This window comes from Gobio gobio (genome assembly GCF_949357685.1).
Source record: "Gobio gobio genome assembly, chromosome: 11".
NCBI classification, from domain to species: domain Eukaryota; kingdom Metazoa; phylum Chordata; class Actinopteri; order Cypriniformes; family Gobionidae; genus Gobio; species Gobio gobio.
The window spans coordinates 51,717,484-51,734,505 of NC_137104.1; the positions used below are offsets into that span (position 1 = coordinate 51,717,484).

At 37.8% G+C, this 17,022-nt stretch overlaps 1 protein-coding gene across 3 annotated transcripts in view; it reads left to right on the top strand.

The window, feature by feature from the left end:
• Positions 1-378: 378 nt before the first annotated feature.
• The window catches only part of snx13 (sorting nexin 13), a 46,081-nt gene continuing 29,437 nt past the window's right edge, over positions 379-17,022 (top strand). For all 3 annotated transcript variants that reach the window (XM_079829839.1, XM_079829841.1, XM_079829840.1), the window contains exon 1: positions 379-536. In XM_079829839.1, the coding sequence (XP_079685965.1) occupies positions 525-536 (12 nt within the window). In that variant the 5' untranslated portion in view covers positions 379-524. The remainder of the gene's footprint in view (positions 537-17,022) is intronic.

A 17,022-nucleotide genomic window follows, 5' to 3' on the forward strand; every position in this document is an offset into this window, starting at 1 on the left:
TTGATGCTAAAGGGTCTGTGACCAAATATAATAAAGCACGAGTCACGGGTGAGATAGGTGTGTTATTATCACACGCTGACCAATCACGTGTTACGCTACAGGTACACTTTTTGACTAGTATGCCCACTCTACAGCGCCGAGCTTGGGAAAAGAATACCGGCTCACGACTAGCTAACATTATAAATACAATTATATATGAGTCTATATCATTTTAGAAGATATTTATCAATAAATCATGTCTTTAATATTGGCCGAAAACGTTAGCTTCGTAGGCGCTCTTCCGGGTGATAGAGTTCTGCCAACCAATCAGCGCCCGGTTTCTCATCACATGACCTTCCCTCAGACGCGCTCCGGAGTGTGTGCGCTAGTTTGCGTCGAGACTCCTTGTCGAGCTCGCGCTCATGGCGGCTGCAGGGAGGGCGCGCGCAGTCCTGAAGCGCCTCAGTTTATGAACGCGAGAAGAAAGAAAAACGCTAAAAATGTGGCGGGGATAAACAGAAACAACCGTTTTTACATTTTAAATAATGTTTGCAGAGGTAAGCCGCGATTCTCCCTCATTTGACAGCCCTTTTATTGTATTTCCTGCTGTATTGAGCTGCAGTTAGCCTAGCCGTGTGTGTTACCTGAGCAGGTAAATAAACACACACTCGCTGAAGTACACACACGTTAACACACACACGCGTCTTGTGTGCGGGATTACACACACTAATGCGACGAGATTAGATGTTTCTGAGCGCTGACAGTAAGTCTTTAGCTAGCTCAGCTAACATCAGCTGTCTCTGTGTGTTTACATGAGTAGTGTGTGTGTGTGTGTGTGTGTGTGTGTGACAGTTGTGTGTATAGGGGCCATGGGTGGGAAATGATGGGCTTTTGTGTGTTTTCTGCGTGTCTCAGCTTGTTGACGTTGAGAATGGCTGGAAATGACAAGATATGTCGTGGCATGTGTGTGAAACTTGTCATATGTGTGTGTATGATTGTGTGTTTACACTACATTAAACGTATAGTTTTGTGTGTATGGATGACATAAAACCTTGTGAAGGTGGCAGTTCAGGCCATAAAGTTGTTTATGATGGCAGTGTCAGTGTCTTAGTATGTTGTTGATGTTAAAAATGTAATGTATACAAAGTAAAAACACTATACTGTGTAGTTCTGGTTATTTTAACCTCTCATTATATGTTAATTGTTTACTAAAATAAACAAAATAGTAAACTAGACAGACTTGTTTTGGCAAAATGCAGATTGTATGATCGTATGACACCTGGATGTGGTATTTCAGTCTATGATCCTGTATTTCTTGTAAAGTGTAAACATATATTTTTCCTTTATGGGGCAATTAAACTCATGCAGACTTTGTGTCGGATGATAAAGTTGAACAAGTTCAGCCTGCTTGTGTGACGCTGGTCTTGTGTGTGAATTTGATTTCAGTTTCTGAGCTTATGCTGATAAATGGCAAACTTGTTTAGGCTATGCAAACGTTGTGGTGTTGTTGGTTATGGTGGTGAGATTACAGTCTGGTTGTGTGACACTTACTTTGTGGGCAGGGTTTGACCTTCCACAATTTAAGGCCTTTAAAATGTCATAAATTGGAGCGGAAAGTCTTTAAATTCGATATCATGACATTCAATTTGGGCCCTGTGATTTCTGTGATGCTGAAAACATGGATTTAACCGTCAAATCCATTCATAAAAATGGAATAAAAGTAAAAGACGGAATTTGAGAAAAAATAAAACGTATTTCATAGGGCCCTAAATTATGTTTAATAATTTGCTGTTAAATTGTCTATTTCATGATTTTATTTTGCTTTTTGATTAATACAATTTAGTTTAACCATTAAAACGGAGCCTAGAAAAATGAAAACAAAATCAACTAACAAAACAAAAATGGTAACACTTTACAATAAGGTTCATTAGTTAACATTAATTATTAAAATCTTGCTAACATTAGTTAATGCACTGTGAACTAACATGAACAAACCCTGAACAGCTGGATTTTTTATGAACTAACGTTAACAAAGATGAACTAATGCTGAACAGATGAGATGTGGTGCTATACAGCAGGTAAAGTGGTTGATTACAAGCCAAAGAACCACTTTTAGTGCCATATAGCACCATTTTTAGTGTATATAGAAGATGAATGTGTATTTAAACTGGGTCATTTATGCAGTAGAAATGTGAAATTATTTTTGAATTTGGTGCCTTCTAGACTGAGAAAAGGCAGAAAATGTATTTTTGTCTCATGTGGATGAAAGACAACAACTCCCAGAATGCACTTGCTTCGCTGCCCTACGAGGCCACTCCCAAGCCACGCCCCCAACATCGTTTTGATTTTCATAGTAATAAAATAATTTCGTTCAGTTAGAGAACAGACACTGCAATTATAAACTGAACGTGTCTTTTCAAGAACGTGCGAGTGAGCCGAACGAACGTCGCGTCACAGATTCAGTTTTCATTCGCCTGCACGATAATTTGAATATACTACTGGGTTTCTACTGATACAAAGCTAAATGCTAAATCACTGAAGTAACCCTTTAAATCCAGGCAATTGGCTGATGAAACATTGATTAAAATTAAGAGACAATTTATACAAAACGAAATTCACTTTAAAGAAAGGCTTTCTACAAAACAAAACTTAACGAAGTGGTCAAAATCATGTCTTCTATAATATTGCCGATCTTTTCACTTTTCATAATCAATTTTGCCGAGATGAAATTTAAAAATAACATTATAATATTTAAACATAAACAGGAACTTCCTGTAAATGCTCTGAAAGTCCGAACCATACAGACAATGCTTTCACACCAGAAACGAACCTTTTCGTTGTTCGTGAAGTTTTTCGTTGCACCAAATTTAAAAAAATCTGTTTGGTCTGGACCGTGTTTCCGCGGGAGGTTTCACACCTGTAATTTTGATTCAGACCAAACTAAAAAGTCGAAAATCTGGACCAAACAAGGTAGTCGTGAAAGTAGGGCTGCACATTTATGGCAAAAATCATAATTCTCGATTATCCCCTTGAAATTGTAATTGCGATTATTAAATTCGATTATCACAATTGACATGGAATGATGTTTTGAATAGCTTTATACATTTTTTTGAAGCAACTGCATGCCATATTTTTTATATACAAATAAAAAAGCAAGCTGGAAACACTCTTCCTGAAAAACTTTTATTGCTTTTCTGTAGCATTAATTCTCAAATGTAAACTATACATTGGTTTGGTTTCTTCTTTAAATAAATAAAAAGTAAAATATGCATCCAATAATAGGGGCTTTCACACCAGTTAGTTCTAGGAACTCGGCATCAGGGGGGTTCCCCGAGAACGAAATGTTCCCTATAGGGTCATTTTCCTGGTTGCATTCGCACCGCCAGTGGGAACTTGGAAGTGACGTAAGCCATTCTTAGTGTTGTGACTTTTATTTTGACGGAGTGCTCACATTTTCCGTCTTGAGTAGCTTACAATCTTTTTAACAGTCCTGTCTAATATGTTATTAGGTAGAATGTTATACAAAGAAAGTAGACATTATATGAAAAAGTATTACTGTGCGTTCACACCGCCGCCGGCGAGAGTGTCAAACTTCGCTCTGGCCGCCCTGCCATCGACGCTGTAGAAGATTCGTGGACGCGCTGCCGCTCTGACGTAAATCGAATGCTTGGTTTTTTTTGAAACAGCATTTAAAGGGGCTGCAAAGCAAACAATCATGTTGATCGGTGTTTGTGCTGACTGACCACAAGTAGGGTATAACCGTATAATATAACCTCATGAAATCATTTAAATGTGAAAGTTAAAAAAAAAAAGCAGATCGATTGAAAGAACTTAACAATTATGTTATTAGGTAGAGTGTTATACAAAGAAAGTAGACATTATATGAAAAAGTATTAGCGTTTGCCATGTGGTTGATGTCCAATGTCACTAGCTGAGCAAAAATACATAATCATGTTTCGCTTGCTCCCCTCAAGTTGCGTTGGATTGTCTCCTTAGCATAAGGACAATAGGCGTTTCTTAATGGCAAGGAAGGATCCTCAGAAGCCAGAATTCAGAGGATGCTACGCCATCGACGTCCGTCGAAGGGCTGTTCCAATGTCGAGGATCCTCAGAATATCAACCAAGGTCTGAGTCCTTCGTTCGAAAAATATGCCATAAACAGGAAAGGATGCAGACGAGTAGCCTTTGCGCACTTAGCGTTCTCAAATCACCCACAATCCTATGCGCGCAGCTTTGCTATCTTGTTCAAAAAAAAAAAATATCGGAGTCAGAGCGTTAACGGGGCAATATGCTTTCAAGTGTAAGTATTTACGTTACCAAACATTTGTTATAACCGTAGTAAATATAAGTAAAGTTTAACTTTTAAATGCCAGTACAGTATTGATATTATACAAATGACGTTATTGATGGCTAACGGACCTTTTCACTGACGTAATGAGGCTGACGTGCACTTGCTAGTCTGTTCCATTTACCTGTTCTCCGAATGCTAAAGAGGAGCCTCGCCTCGCCTCTGCAGGAAGTGACTTGGAAGGACCAGTCCTGCAGAGGAAGGATCCTTGACATTGAGAAACACCTAATGTGTGTGTGCACGGCTTTTTAAAAGTGGCGGGTGCTATTTTGCATGCATTCGGCCAGTCAGCGTACACTTTCGTCACTGGTAGTTCCTATTGTGCTGGGTTAGACCCTACTCTGAAGTAGTCGTGATTCGCCTCTCACAACGTAACATGCTCTAAACACATAGCATGCAGAATAATATAAGTGGAATTTGTTTGTAATCGCGGCTTTGAACGATTACATAATAGTGGCATCCGTAATCGTAAATGTGATTAATTGTGCAGCCCTAGCCCTACGTGAGTCTGCTTGAAACAAGAAAAAAATATCTGTCTATGGTTTTGAAAATAACTTGGGTTATAAGTACAAGTATAACTTGCAACTTAATGTGCGTTTGAATTAAGTTGATTTTTGTGAACCCATTTTATTTTTTTAATCATAAAAATCACATTTATTATCTCAAACTTAAAGCTATTTTTTGTAAAAGATATGGAGATCTGTATTTTTTATGGAAATTGTATTTTCAAACTTTGAAGTGTTGTTAACACAACTAACTGTCTGCTTCCACATTTACATTTAGAGAACATATTGACGTGTGATGTTCCCTTCGATTTATTCCTTACATTTTCTTTAAAAGGTCTTAAATTGACCTTCATTAAACCTGCAGAACCCTGTGTGTGTGTGTGTGTGTGTGTGTGTGTGTGGATGTGTCATTTCACTCTCTAATACTCTCGTTTTAAAGTGAACTCCTGTATGGGACACAAGCAGACTGTACAGTTTGCAATTTCAGCATCAAATCTGTAATAATGATGAACAACAGGAAAAGTCATAGATTTTGGTGAGAATTGTGTGAACCTGATTATTTTATTTTAGCTGTGAATGATTGTTCTCATGCAAATATTGTTGTGTAGTTACTCATGATGCCCTGTGTTGGGGTTATTTTAGGTTATTTATCACAGTTATTTTTAAATAACTTAAAGGTTAAACCTCCGTTTTGTCCCAAGTTTCAGTGCATTGGTGTTGCGTCAGCTGACAGGTGGATGAGGTGAATCCTGTGGAGTCACATGACCCGCTGTAAGAGCGTCCACACGTGTCTCTGCTGGCGTATCAGGACTTGAGCGCATTCACTCTGTCTTTGCATGTTAGGGCCGGACCTCGAAGATAATGCATTACTGCAAATGTTTTACCAGCCCGGTGAACCAAAGAGATTCATGTCTGCCCTGCTGTGATGCATGCGATGTTATATTACAGGTCCATTCGTTTGTTTGCAGTGAGTATGAATGCAATTTTAATCATATAGAATTATAGGAATGTCATGCATGGACAACAGGGTCTCTTAATGTTTGTTTCCTCAGCCATATGTGTGTGTTCTTGTACGGTGTACCGCTGGGTTGTGTGTCAACAGAGGAATGCAAAAGTGTAAATGGCCTGCAGCACTTGACTAGAGTCTGGCTCGTGTTACGACACGAGTAGCTCAGTTCACCTGTGCGCTGAAGCTATCCCAGCATGCTCTCTGCGCCTGCCCTGTTTGTGCCCACCAGAGCTGGGAGAATATATGCTGATGTAAATCTCTTTATCTGATCCTCATCAAAGCTTTGTGAAGCTCCTGGTTATGGGGTGTTGATTAGCTGGGTATTATTTTCTAATACTGCAGGCTGTTATTTCACAGTTACAGCGCAGCCTGTGCAATGAAGGACGGTGTTTGTTTTTGCAGTGATGTAGTTATATGTAAATAGACATTAGTTTTGTCAAAATTACCGACTGATTGGGCATTGTATTCAAAAGCTCAACATGTATATTTCTGATTGGCCATTGTGTTCACAAGCTCAACATGTATATTTCTGATTGGCCATTGTGTTCACAAGCTCAACATGTATATTTCTGATTGGCCATCGTGTTCACAAGCTCAACATATGTCTCTGATTGGCCATGGTGTTCACGAGCTCAACATATATATTTCTGATTGGCCATTGTGTTCACAAGCTCAACATGTATATTTCTGATTGGCCATTGTGTTCACAAGCTCAACATATGTCTCTGATTGGCCATTGTGTTCACAAGCTCAACATATATATTTCTGATTGGCCATTGTGTTCACAAGCTCAACATATATATTTCTGATTGGCCATTGTGTTCACAAGCTCAACATATATATTTCTGATTGGCCATCGTGTTCACAAGCTCAACATATGTCTCTGATTGGCCATTGTGTTCACAAGCTCAACATATATATTTCTGATTGGCCATCGTGTTCACAAGCTCAACATATGTCTCTGATTGGCCATCGTGTTCACAAGCTCAACATATGTCTCTGATTGGCCATTGTGTTCACAAGCTCAACATATATATTTCTGATTGGCCATTGTGTTCACAAGCTCAACATGTATATTTCTGATTGGCCATTGTGTTCACAAGCTCAACATATGTCTCTGATTGGCCATTGTGTTCACAAGCTCAACATGTATATTTCTGATTGGCCATTGTGTTCACAAGCTCAACATATGTCTCTGATTGGCCATTGTGTTGACAAGCTCAACATGTATATTTCTGATTGGCCATTGTGTTCACAAGCTCAACATATGTCTCTGATTGGCCATTGTGTTGACAAGCTCAACATGTATATTTCTGATTGGCCATTGTGTTCACAAGCTCAACATATGTCTCTGATTGGCCATTGTGTTGACAAGCTCAACATGTATATTTCTGATTGGCCATTGTGTTCACAAGCTCAACATATGTCTCTGATTGGCCATTGTGTTGACAAGCTCAACATGTATATTTCTGATTGGCCATTGTGTTCACGAGCTCAACATATGTCTCTGATTGGCCATTGTGTTGACAAGCTCAACATGTATATTTCTGATTGGCCATTGTGTTCACAAGCTCAACATATGTCTCTGATTGGCCATTGTGTTCACAAGCTCAACATATGTCTCTGATTGGCCATTGTGTTGACAAGCTCAACATGTATATTTCTGATTGGCCATTGTGTTCACAAGCTCAACATATGTCTCTGATTGGCCATTGTGTTCACAAGCTCAACATGTATATTTCTGATTGGCCATTGTGTTCACAAGCTCAACATATGTCTCTGATTGGCCATTGTGGTGACAAGCTCAACATGTATATTTCTGATTGGCCATTGTGTTCACAAGCTCAACATATGTCTCTGATTGGCCATTGTGTTGACAAGCTCAACATGTATATTTCTGATTGGCCATTGTGTTCACAAGCTCAACATATGTCTCTGATTGGCCATTGTGTTGACAAGCTCAACATGTATATTTCTGATTGGGCATTGTATTCAAAAGCTCAACATATGTCTCTGATTGGCCATTGTGTTGACAAGCTCAACATGTATATTTCTGATTGGCCATTGTGTTCATGAGCTCAACATATGTCTCTGATTGGCCATTGTGTTCACAAGCTCAACATATATCTCTGATTGGCCATTGTGTTCATGAGCTCAACATATATGTCTCTGATTGGCCATTGCGTTCACAAGCTCAACATATGTCTCTGATTGGCCATTGTGTTCACAAGCTCAACATGTATATCTCTGATTGACCATCATGTTCACGAGCTCAACATATGTCTCTGATTGGCCATTGTGTTCACAAGCTCAACATATGTCTCTGATTGGCCATTGTGTTCACAAGCTCAACATATAGATCTCTGATTGGCCATTGTGTTCACGAGCTCAACATTTACGTCTCTGATTGGCCATGGTGTTCACAAGCTCAACATGTATATCTCTGATTGGCCATCGTGTTCACAAGCTCAACATGTATATTTCTGATTGGCCATCGTGTTCACAAGCTCAACATATGTCTCTGATTGGCCATTGTGTTCACAAGATCAACATATATGTCTGTAATTGTCTACAATGATCAACACTTAAAAAACATGTTGTAAATAGATGTCTTTGACGCTCTTCACCGAGCGCTTGCAGATACTGATGGGAGCATTTGAAAGCAGGCATCCATCTATCTATCTATCTATCTATCTATCTATCTATCTATCTATCTATCTATCTATCTATCTATCTATCTGTCTATCTGTCTATCTGTCTATCTGTCTATCTGTCTATCTGTCTATCTGTCTGTCTGTCTGTCTGTCTGTCTGTCTGTCTGTCTGTCTGTTGGTCGCACTGGCAGGGCTTGTAAGCTTGTCACAAAGCAAGTTAGAGAGAAATCCACCTTTCATACATATTACATAAGCAGAGTATATTTTGTTTTCAATTTCAATTAGTTTGTTTAAAAGTAGACATTTCAAGCTTTCTATAGATATATTTCTCATGTCTGTGAGGCAAGTAGCCTGTACGCAGAGTTTCAGTTCATTTTTGTGACGTGCTCCAGTTCACGGACACTGAGATGGCAGAAAACATGCCCTGTTTGTTTTCTTTATTTTACAAAAGTACACAAATAAAAGTTGATCCTTTCATCCAGTTTTGAATGATGTAATACTCTTATCTGAATGACCAAAAATGGAGTATTCAAAGGTGTTTCTGCTGTTATCAGAAAAAATGCTATACTTCAGCTTCTACACTTGGATATGTGCCTAATAATAGCTCACAGTAAATGTTAGAGTGAAAGGCCAAGTTGTTACTACTTGCCTGTTTCAAATGATAAGGCATAACTTTAAGAACATTTTTTTTATTTAAATGGCAATACGTTTAGTGTATTTAATTGGTCTGTAGAACTTGAACTCTTTTATGTATAAGTGCAGATGGCATAGATCTGGATTATACACACAGCTTTTGGTCTCTGGGCAGCGGCACTCGAGCCTGGGGTATTTACACCCTTAATATAGACCTCTGTGACCAGCCTGAATTAAACACTGAAGCCTGATGGTTTTGTGCGAGATCCCTCTTGAAACCTTTGGCACTTGTTATTCACCCTCATACTTTATCGGGTCAGTGTGTGTCCTAGCTGAGGATCATGTTCTGAAACAGCCGTGTATTTAGGCCGATAACCGTAGCGTGCATGGCCATGCGGTGTAATGGTAATGAATTTTGTGTTTTAAGACGGTTGGAGCTTGTTTGCTGCAGGTGATTGAATGGCAGTCGGTGGATGATAATCTTAACCTGGCTAAAGTCTTTGGTGACCCATTGTGTGAGGACTTTACATGACAGAATGAGATCATCTCTGTTAAGAGTCCTATTGAGGTTACAGCTCTACACCTTTCTGTCTCGTATGAAAGCCTGGTGATTAATTGGTTTATTTATCAGATTGTAATAATGTCTGTTTTCGAGCATGTCTGTCTTTCTACTGGATGGAGACCCACCTCATGTTAGCACTGCATGATATTAGAAAAAACGTTTTCTGTGATATGAAAACAATTTCACCAGATGACTTGAATGGCTTTAGAAAGAAATAATAATTCAAGAATGATTGGTGTGATTTTGTAAGGGAGAATCTACATAGAAAATATAATATAATCAAATAGTTAAATTAGATAACCCTGAGTGATCAATAAATAAAAAAAGAAAAAAGAAAAAAAGAAATTATTAAAATAACGAAAGTAAAGCCACAATTAGGGTTGGGTACCGAACTCTGTACTTTTAAGGGCACTGACCAAATTATGCTGGTACTACCGAGTACCAATTAACATTAAATCAATTTGTGCCAAATGTTGGCACCTGAGAACGCATCTGGTGATATAGACTAGTGTCTGTGAATATTAAACCGCAAAACGTCTATTAAAATATGCAAATATGCAGACACACACACACACACACACTCTCTGAAACGCGCGTTACGGTTGCGTGTTTCCATCTCTGCTGTCTCATATGAGGACGTGAATGCATGAACTTCATCTCCAGAGCCGCTCTGAGAGTCACTTCATCAGCATTTCATCGTTTCATTTAAGAAAAACTATCATCATATCATAAACACACAGAAATTCTTCACAGCAACCTTGCAAAATAAAAGTTCGGTTTAACTTGACAAATATATTACTCAATGTAATAATAATACTAACACTAATGTAATAAAAATAAATTATTAAAACTTTCTTTTTTAAGTAATAAGAAAGTAATAAGAAATAAGCAAACAAGGCAGCTGTGGCATAATGTAAATAACAATTCTATAAATAACTTACAGATTATTTATGGTAATTGAGGTAAACATCCCTAAAGTTCCGTTGGGTACAGGCACCAAATTTCAGGTACCGGTTAAAATGTGAACGGTACCCAACGCTAGACACAATTTCTAACTTTTCTAACTCTAACTCCTTCTAACTTAGAGACAACAATAAACGTTAAACTGGAGTGGTAGTCTTTTTAGCTAAACATGTCCACAGCATCCAAAAATATAATTAGAACCGGCTGGAATAGAGCATAGTCTTCACTGTGTAAATGTTTAATTAACATTAAGGACTAGGAATATTAGGCTACTGTCACTTTAAGACAGAATGCACAGATCCAAAATAATGTTACACTTTCATTTTTTTTTCTCAATCATTAACTGGGATACTTGCAGAGACAGGCATTTTAACATAATTTTGCATGTGTGTGTCAGTTCAAGCAAAAATAGATGCAAAAGAGAACGGTATTGCACACAGAAAACAGTGTGTGAGTTCCTAATTGAGTTCTCTTTCCCACCGCCTTGCGCTCGAATGGTTTAAAGTCACTTGAATGTTGAAACTGACAGGACATAAAACGTGCAAATGATAAACTTTCACTCTATGATGGTTAAACTTTGCAGTCAATGTACGGATCAACTTGACATCGCACATCCTGTGATGTGACTATCGTTGATACGTCACAATGAATCGTGCAGCTCTACCTCATGTGATCTGCTCTGATGATGTGTAAACATGTTAAAGATAAAACGTCTGTTGGATTATTGTGTGTTTGACGACAAAGAGGGCAGCTTTTGGTTTTCCAGTTGGTATGTTGTAATCTGCTTTTATCTTCTTTAGAGGCAAGTTTGGTGGTGATAAGGGCCGAAACCTGTTTTTTAGAGCACACGGAAAACTTCCCACTCTCAATGACGTGCGTTTGTGCAAATCTCTCTATCTAAAAAGCACAATGCATAAACTGCTAATATTAACTAGGTCATAGATTGTTTGACATTTTGAACTTTTTGATAAAATCAGTGAATATTGATTCAGGGGGATTTTTCTCTCCTTCATGTTGTTTGATTGATGTAACTTTTGTCTTTTGGTTTTTGGTAAGGTGGCATTCAGATGTCTTGGTTTCCTTCATACCGATACATTTTCTAGGTCATTTGGTGTCACTGTTTTTATGTTTACTTCCGCATTGAGACCAAATGCAAAGCAGACACATTCATTTCACTTTATCATTTTGAGGTAGAAACATCAGGACTTTTAAACTCTGTAGAGAAACTGAGTTTCTTATTTTTGATGACCTTGTTCATCATTACATCGGGTTTACACTGGCTATTTAATCAGTTAAATTGGTCTTTGTTTAGTATTTTTCTTGTAGGATTGACTTTATTCCACTGAGCACAATAGAAAGTTTGAATAATGTGTCTAATGTGGCTTTAAAGGGGAATTGAGAAATCAACTTCCTTTGAGCTTTTAATATAGGCCTATAAACTTTCCACATTGGAAGTTTTCAAAACACTTCCCCACATGTACTGTCGGGGGAGTTGAAGCTCATTATAATATGCAAAACTGTTATCCAATCTAGGGTTGTGCCGATGGACGATATCATCGTGATGCCACGCCCCCGTTGCGAGTCTGTTGTGAGTGCGACGCACACTAATCCTCTTCTATAGTTATAGTTAAACTAAAAACTTAGCAGGGATTGCTCTGTAAATTAATTTGAGAATGTAGCTAATGCATATATGCTATTTTAAATACTGTAGTCTATGCCAGATATATGTATAGCCTACATTTTGAAATCATTTGAGGCTGAAACATCCATAAGCATGCGTGTTTATTTTAGCACTTCCGTCAGTGAAACAACACAGCCTATTCAACATTTAAACGATTTTCAGTAAATAATGGTTACCTAAAGAATATAAGAAAATTAAATATTAGTTAGAAAAATATTTGATTCATACTATTTCCCCGCAAAGACGTGCTCTGCGCTTTGAGAGGAATGGGACACAAGCTGGATAGACACCTTTCAAATATATCTTCATCTTCGTGTTTTCTCCTGATGTTGCAAAGCAACACTTGTTGTAAAAGGTCTGAAGGGCGGATTTTATCTTCCACAAGGTCAAGACATTTAGGCAATGTTTGATTATTCACAGCCAGAGAAAACGAAACTAAAATCACCGCAGCGTGTGTGTGAAATGCGCTAACTTGACATAAACCAAACTTGACGCGCATTACCAAGTTTAATAACAAGAAAAAACTGTGTTAAATAAAGTTTGAAGTAAAAAGGTATTCGTCCCACAGTGTTTTTTATACTTTACCACAGTAAAGGATGTGAATAGTTATAATAGACTTAATTATAAGCAAACGAAAGGAAGAAACGTTTATAATCCCCTGCAAACATGGGTGCGACGTGAGTGAAGATTTGGGAAAGGAAACGAGATGTCCATGTCCATTGGGATAAAATGGACTAGGCCTTTTGTTAAAAATCACGGAAAATCGAGCGACCAGATCCAGATTGCAAAACAGAATGAAAAAGTGCTATCTGACCATTATTTTCTTTCTAGGCCAAACAAAGCTTTGTGCTTCACTCCTGTGGTAATATTCACGTGAAAAAACATTCACATGCAAAACACTGGGTTAGTAAAATAACGAAATCATTTTTTTAGAGTAGAAAATAGTAGGCCTATTTTTGTAAAGAGATATAGGCTATTAAAATAAAAAGAGCTCAACTCTTAAGTGGAAGGAACCTATTTTTTCCCCCTTCCTTGCAAACTAGCGGATGAGTCATTATTTGGGTTAGTAAAAATAACGAAATTATAGTTTTACTGTAAACATCGTCAACTGCCAATTTAGGGGACATCGCCCAACCCTAATCCAATCATAGCAGTGGGCGTTTACTTCCAAGTCTTTACCGCGGGACGCCCATAAAAACAGAGCGTTTCAGGAGCTTGGCTCAAAATCAGGGCAGAAAATAGCCTATTACTTATTCATTATGATGTTTTTGAATGTAAAAACCACGCAAACGTCATAAGTTGACCTCAGACAACAGTATAAAACCAATAAAAAAAGCCAGTTCATGACACCTTTAAAGCTTCAAAATAAGCACAAAAGCAACTTTAGAGTCGTCTGTATGGTTTTATCTTTTGATTTCATATAATAGCTTTGTGTCAAAATGTAAGTCATTATTCACTAATAGTCATCCTCTCAAATGAACATTGAACTGGTGCAGACATATTGATAATGACTTACATTTCATTATCTATTCATAACTATTGACAAATTTTATGGTGCTTTTTAGTCATTTTAGCCAGGGATATTCAACAGAAATTCACTTGTGTTCCATGGAAGAAGGAAACAATTTTGTGATGACATGATGAGAGGTAATAAATTAGGACAGAAGTTTCATTTTTGACTGAATTATTCCTTTAATTGAGACAAACAGACATGAATGACGCATGCTTTTACATACTGGACAATAAACGGGTGATAAAATCCCAGACAAACATTAAAGGATGGACCCGAGCCATGTCTAGAGACAAAAGATCACCGAGACTTGAGGTCAATATTCTTATAAGCAATCATTAAAAAAACATCAAGTAATAGCTTCCACCCTAGCGTTGTGTTGTGTGTGAGCTGATGTTTTAGCTGGAGTAGTTTGCCAGAGCGTACACATGTGAAAGCCTGTTTGTTTGTCCCTTTAATAACACGTATGCATTGTGTCCGTGGCGTATGATCTCTAGAACGCTACAGCAGCATCCAGAGCGGGTTTGTTAGGCTTTTAGTCTAAATCCAGAGGATGTCAGCACTAGTTGTGAATGATCTGCTGTGGGCAGAGGGATTCAACAGGTTCATCAGTGCTTTTACACGGTCTAAAGGTCCCTTAACATCACAGCTAGTTCTGGACAAAAGCGACACACTTTAAAGACCATTTGATTGACTTTCATCTTTTATGTGATGTTTAGAGGCGGTTTATCTGAAATCATAGTTATCTAGATTGCTTTCTTTTACTCTTTTGCAGTCTTTCCTTTGCTATTTTATTTTTTGCACTTTATTTTCATAATTTATTGTCATTATTTTCGCCATTTTGAACATTTCTGTGGTACTCAGAAGCAGAAGTCATCAGTTTTGTAAACTTTTTTTAGTGGTGAACGGAAACTACAAAAAATATCACTTTTACATGCTCATTTCCTCCAATTGCAAAACACAAAAATCCTTGAGTTTTTATGACTTTCCAATTATTATTTTTTTTTAATTTTGATTAATTAAATAATTAATTCAGTTTTATTGGAAACACTCACTCAGCTCTAGTTTGCTGTACTTTAATGCCAGGGTAAGATGATAAAGTATAGTTTTATAAATGTACATAATTAAAAATGATTGGTTTGGCTTGTTGACTCGCATATACGTCACAATACAGGGCTCAACGCTAAGGATTTTTTAGTGGTTAATTTTTTACTTGCCCTGCCAAAATTTTCACTGGCCCCACCACAAAAAAAAGCTATAAATAAATGCATAAATTAAATTAAATGAACATAGTTATTATTATTTTTATTTTTTTATCCATGTAACCTTAATAGTTAAGGTTATGACATGAAAAAATATAGCCTAACTCATATAAATTTTAAATATTGACAGTCAGTAATAAAATTAGAGCCTGACCGATTTATGACCCTGATCGCATAATTTTACATATGCATCTTTTGCATTTCTGCTTCTTCTTCGTCTGTGTTTTGATCAGAAGATTCTGCACTCGTTCAGGAGATGTGTGATAGCGCCCCCTACCGTATGACAGTGAAAACACAGAAATCATCAATGGCAGGGAAGCGTTTTCTCATGTTTCTCATGTTTTTCATTTGTATGTTTTTTCTGTTGTATTTATGTACAACGTATGTATATTACGTACATACTGTATTTATACAGTACCAGTCAAAAGTTTGGACACCAATGGGAGAGTGTGTCCAAACTTTTGGCGGATACTGTACTATAATATACACATAAAGAATATCGGCCGATATATTTGTATAACATTTTTTGTACTCCCTAATATCGATATCGGCCCCCAAAAACCCATATCGGTCGTGCTCTAAATAAAATAAGAACAAATAATCAAATTACAAGCAATAGCACAAATAAATACAACAGAACAATCATATACAAATGCAATAAACAGTGCTTTTCAGGTTTCATGTAGGTCTAAACTAGATTGTCAGCTACAGAAATAGTAAATCAAATCTAAAATATCACCGCATAGTCTTCACTCTATAAGTATTGAGTTACCCTTATTAAAGTTATTCAGTCAAGAGCAGTGAGCGATATTTTTATTAGAGGAATATTAGGCTGCTGTCTCTTTAAGAGTTGCACAGATCTAATATACTGTTACGCATGCGTCTTATCTCTCACATGTTTGCATTTACTTAGGACATGACCGACTATGTTTACGATGATACTCGACAAGACGAGCATTTTGACATACTTTTGTGTGGTTATGTCCGTGCAAAGCGGATACTTTTGCGTCTACTTGCGCTTAAATATTTAAAAACACGCAAATGATCAACTTCCGTGACCCAATTGGGCAAGTGACCGTTCCCTCAACTGGCCCGAGTGTCTTTCACGCTGACCCTGGGACATCGGGCAGTCCTTATTGTCGAGCCCTGCAATAGGGAAGAAAAGACCATCACAACTTCTATTTCATGCCGACTTTAATAACTGTGGAAATGCGTCATCACTCTGTGAAAAGAGTCCGTGAACATTTGATCATATTTTTGGGTGATGTTTATTTAAGCACGTCAGCAGGACACACTCCAGGTCTGACCCTTCAGATCTGAGGCACACATAGAGAGTGTGTGTGTGTGTGTGTGTGTGTGTGTGTGTGTGTGTGTGTGTGTGTGTGTGTGTGTGTGTGTGTGTGTGTGTGTGTGTGTGTGTGATCATCTCAGTAGAAGGAAGGGAAGGGCAGAGATTGGGTCACTGAGTTTCCTGTCCTGGAAAAAAACAGGAAACCTGGCCATTGGACACATTCTCAGTCACACTCTCTCCCCTCATCGGTGTCATCTCTCATATAGTCTTTTAAAACCTTTACCCTGAAAGCTCCAGCAGTGGTTTCATTTCTTCTGGCTCTTTGTTATGATGATGATCAGGAGCAAAATGCAACTTTTTAGCATTTTGTCGAGTTGGCCTGTAACTTTGCTACTTTCATTGCAATGCATGAATGATAATCTAATTGTATCTGCCAAGAGTGAGTCACATGAGATGTATGAATGCTAAAGAAAAGCTCAGGCGCGTTCACATATTTGAACATTAACTAGGACCGCAAAAGTATTTTCTACACCTTAATGTAAATACAAACAAAATCATAATGAGTCGTGATGTTTTTGTGACCGGTGCTCGCAGCAAAACAATTTGTCCTGGAGATAAAACATT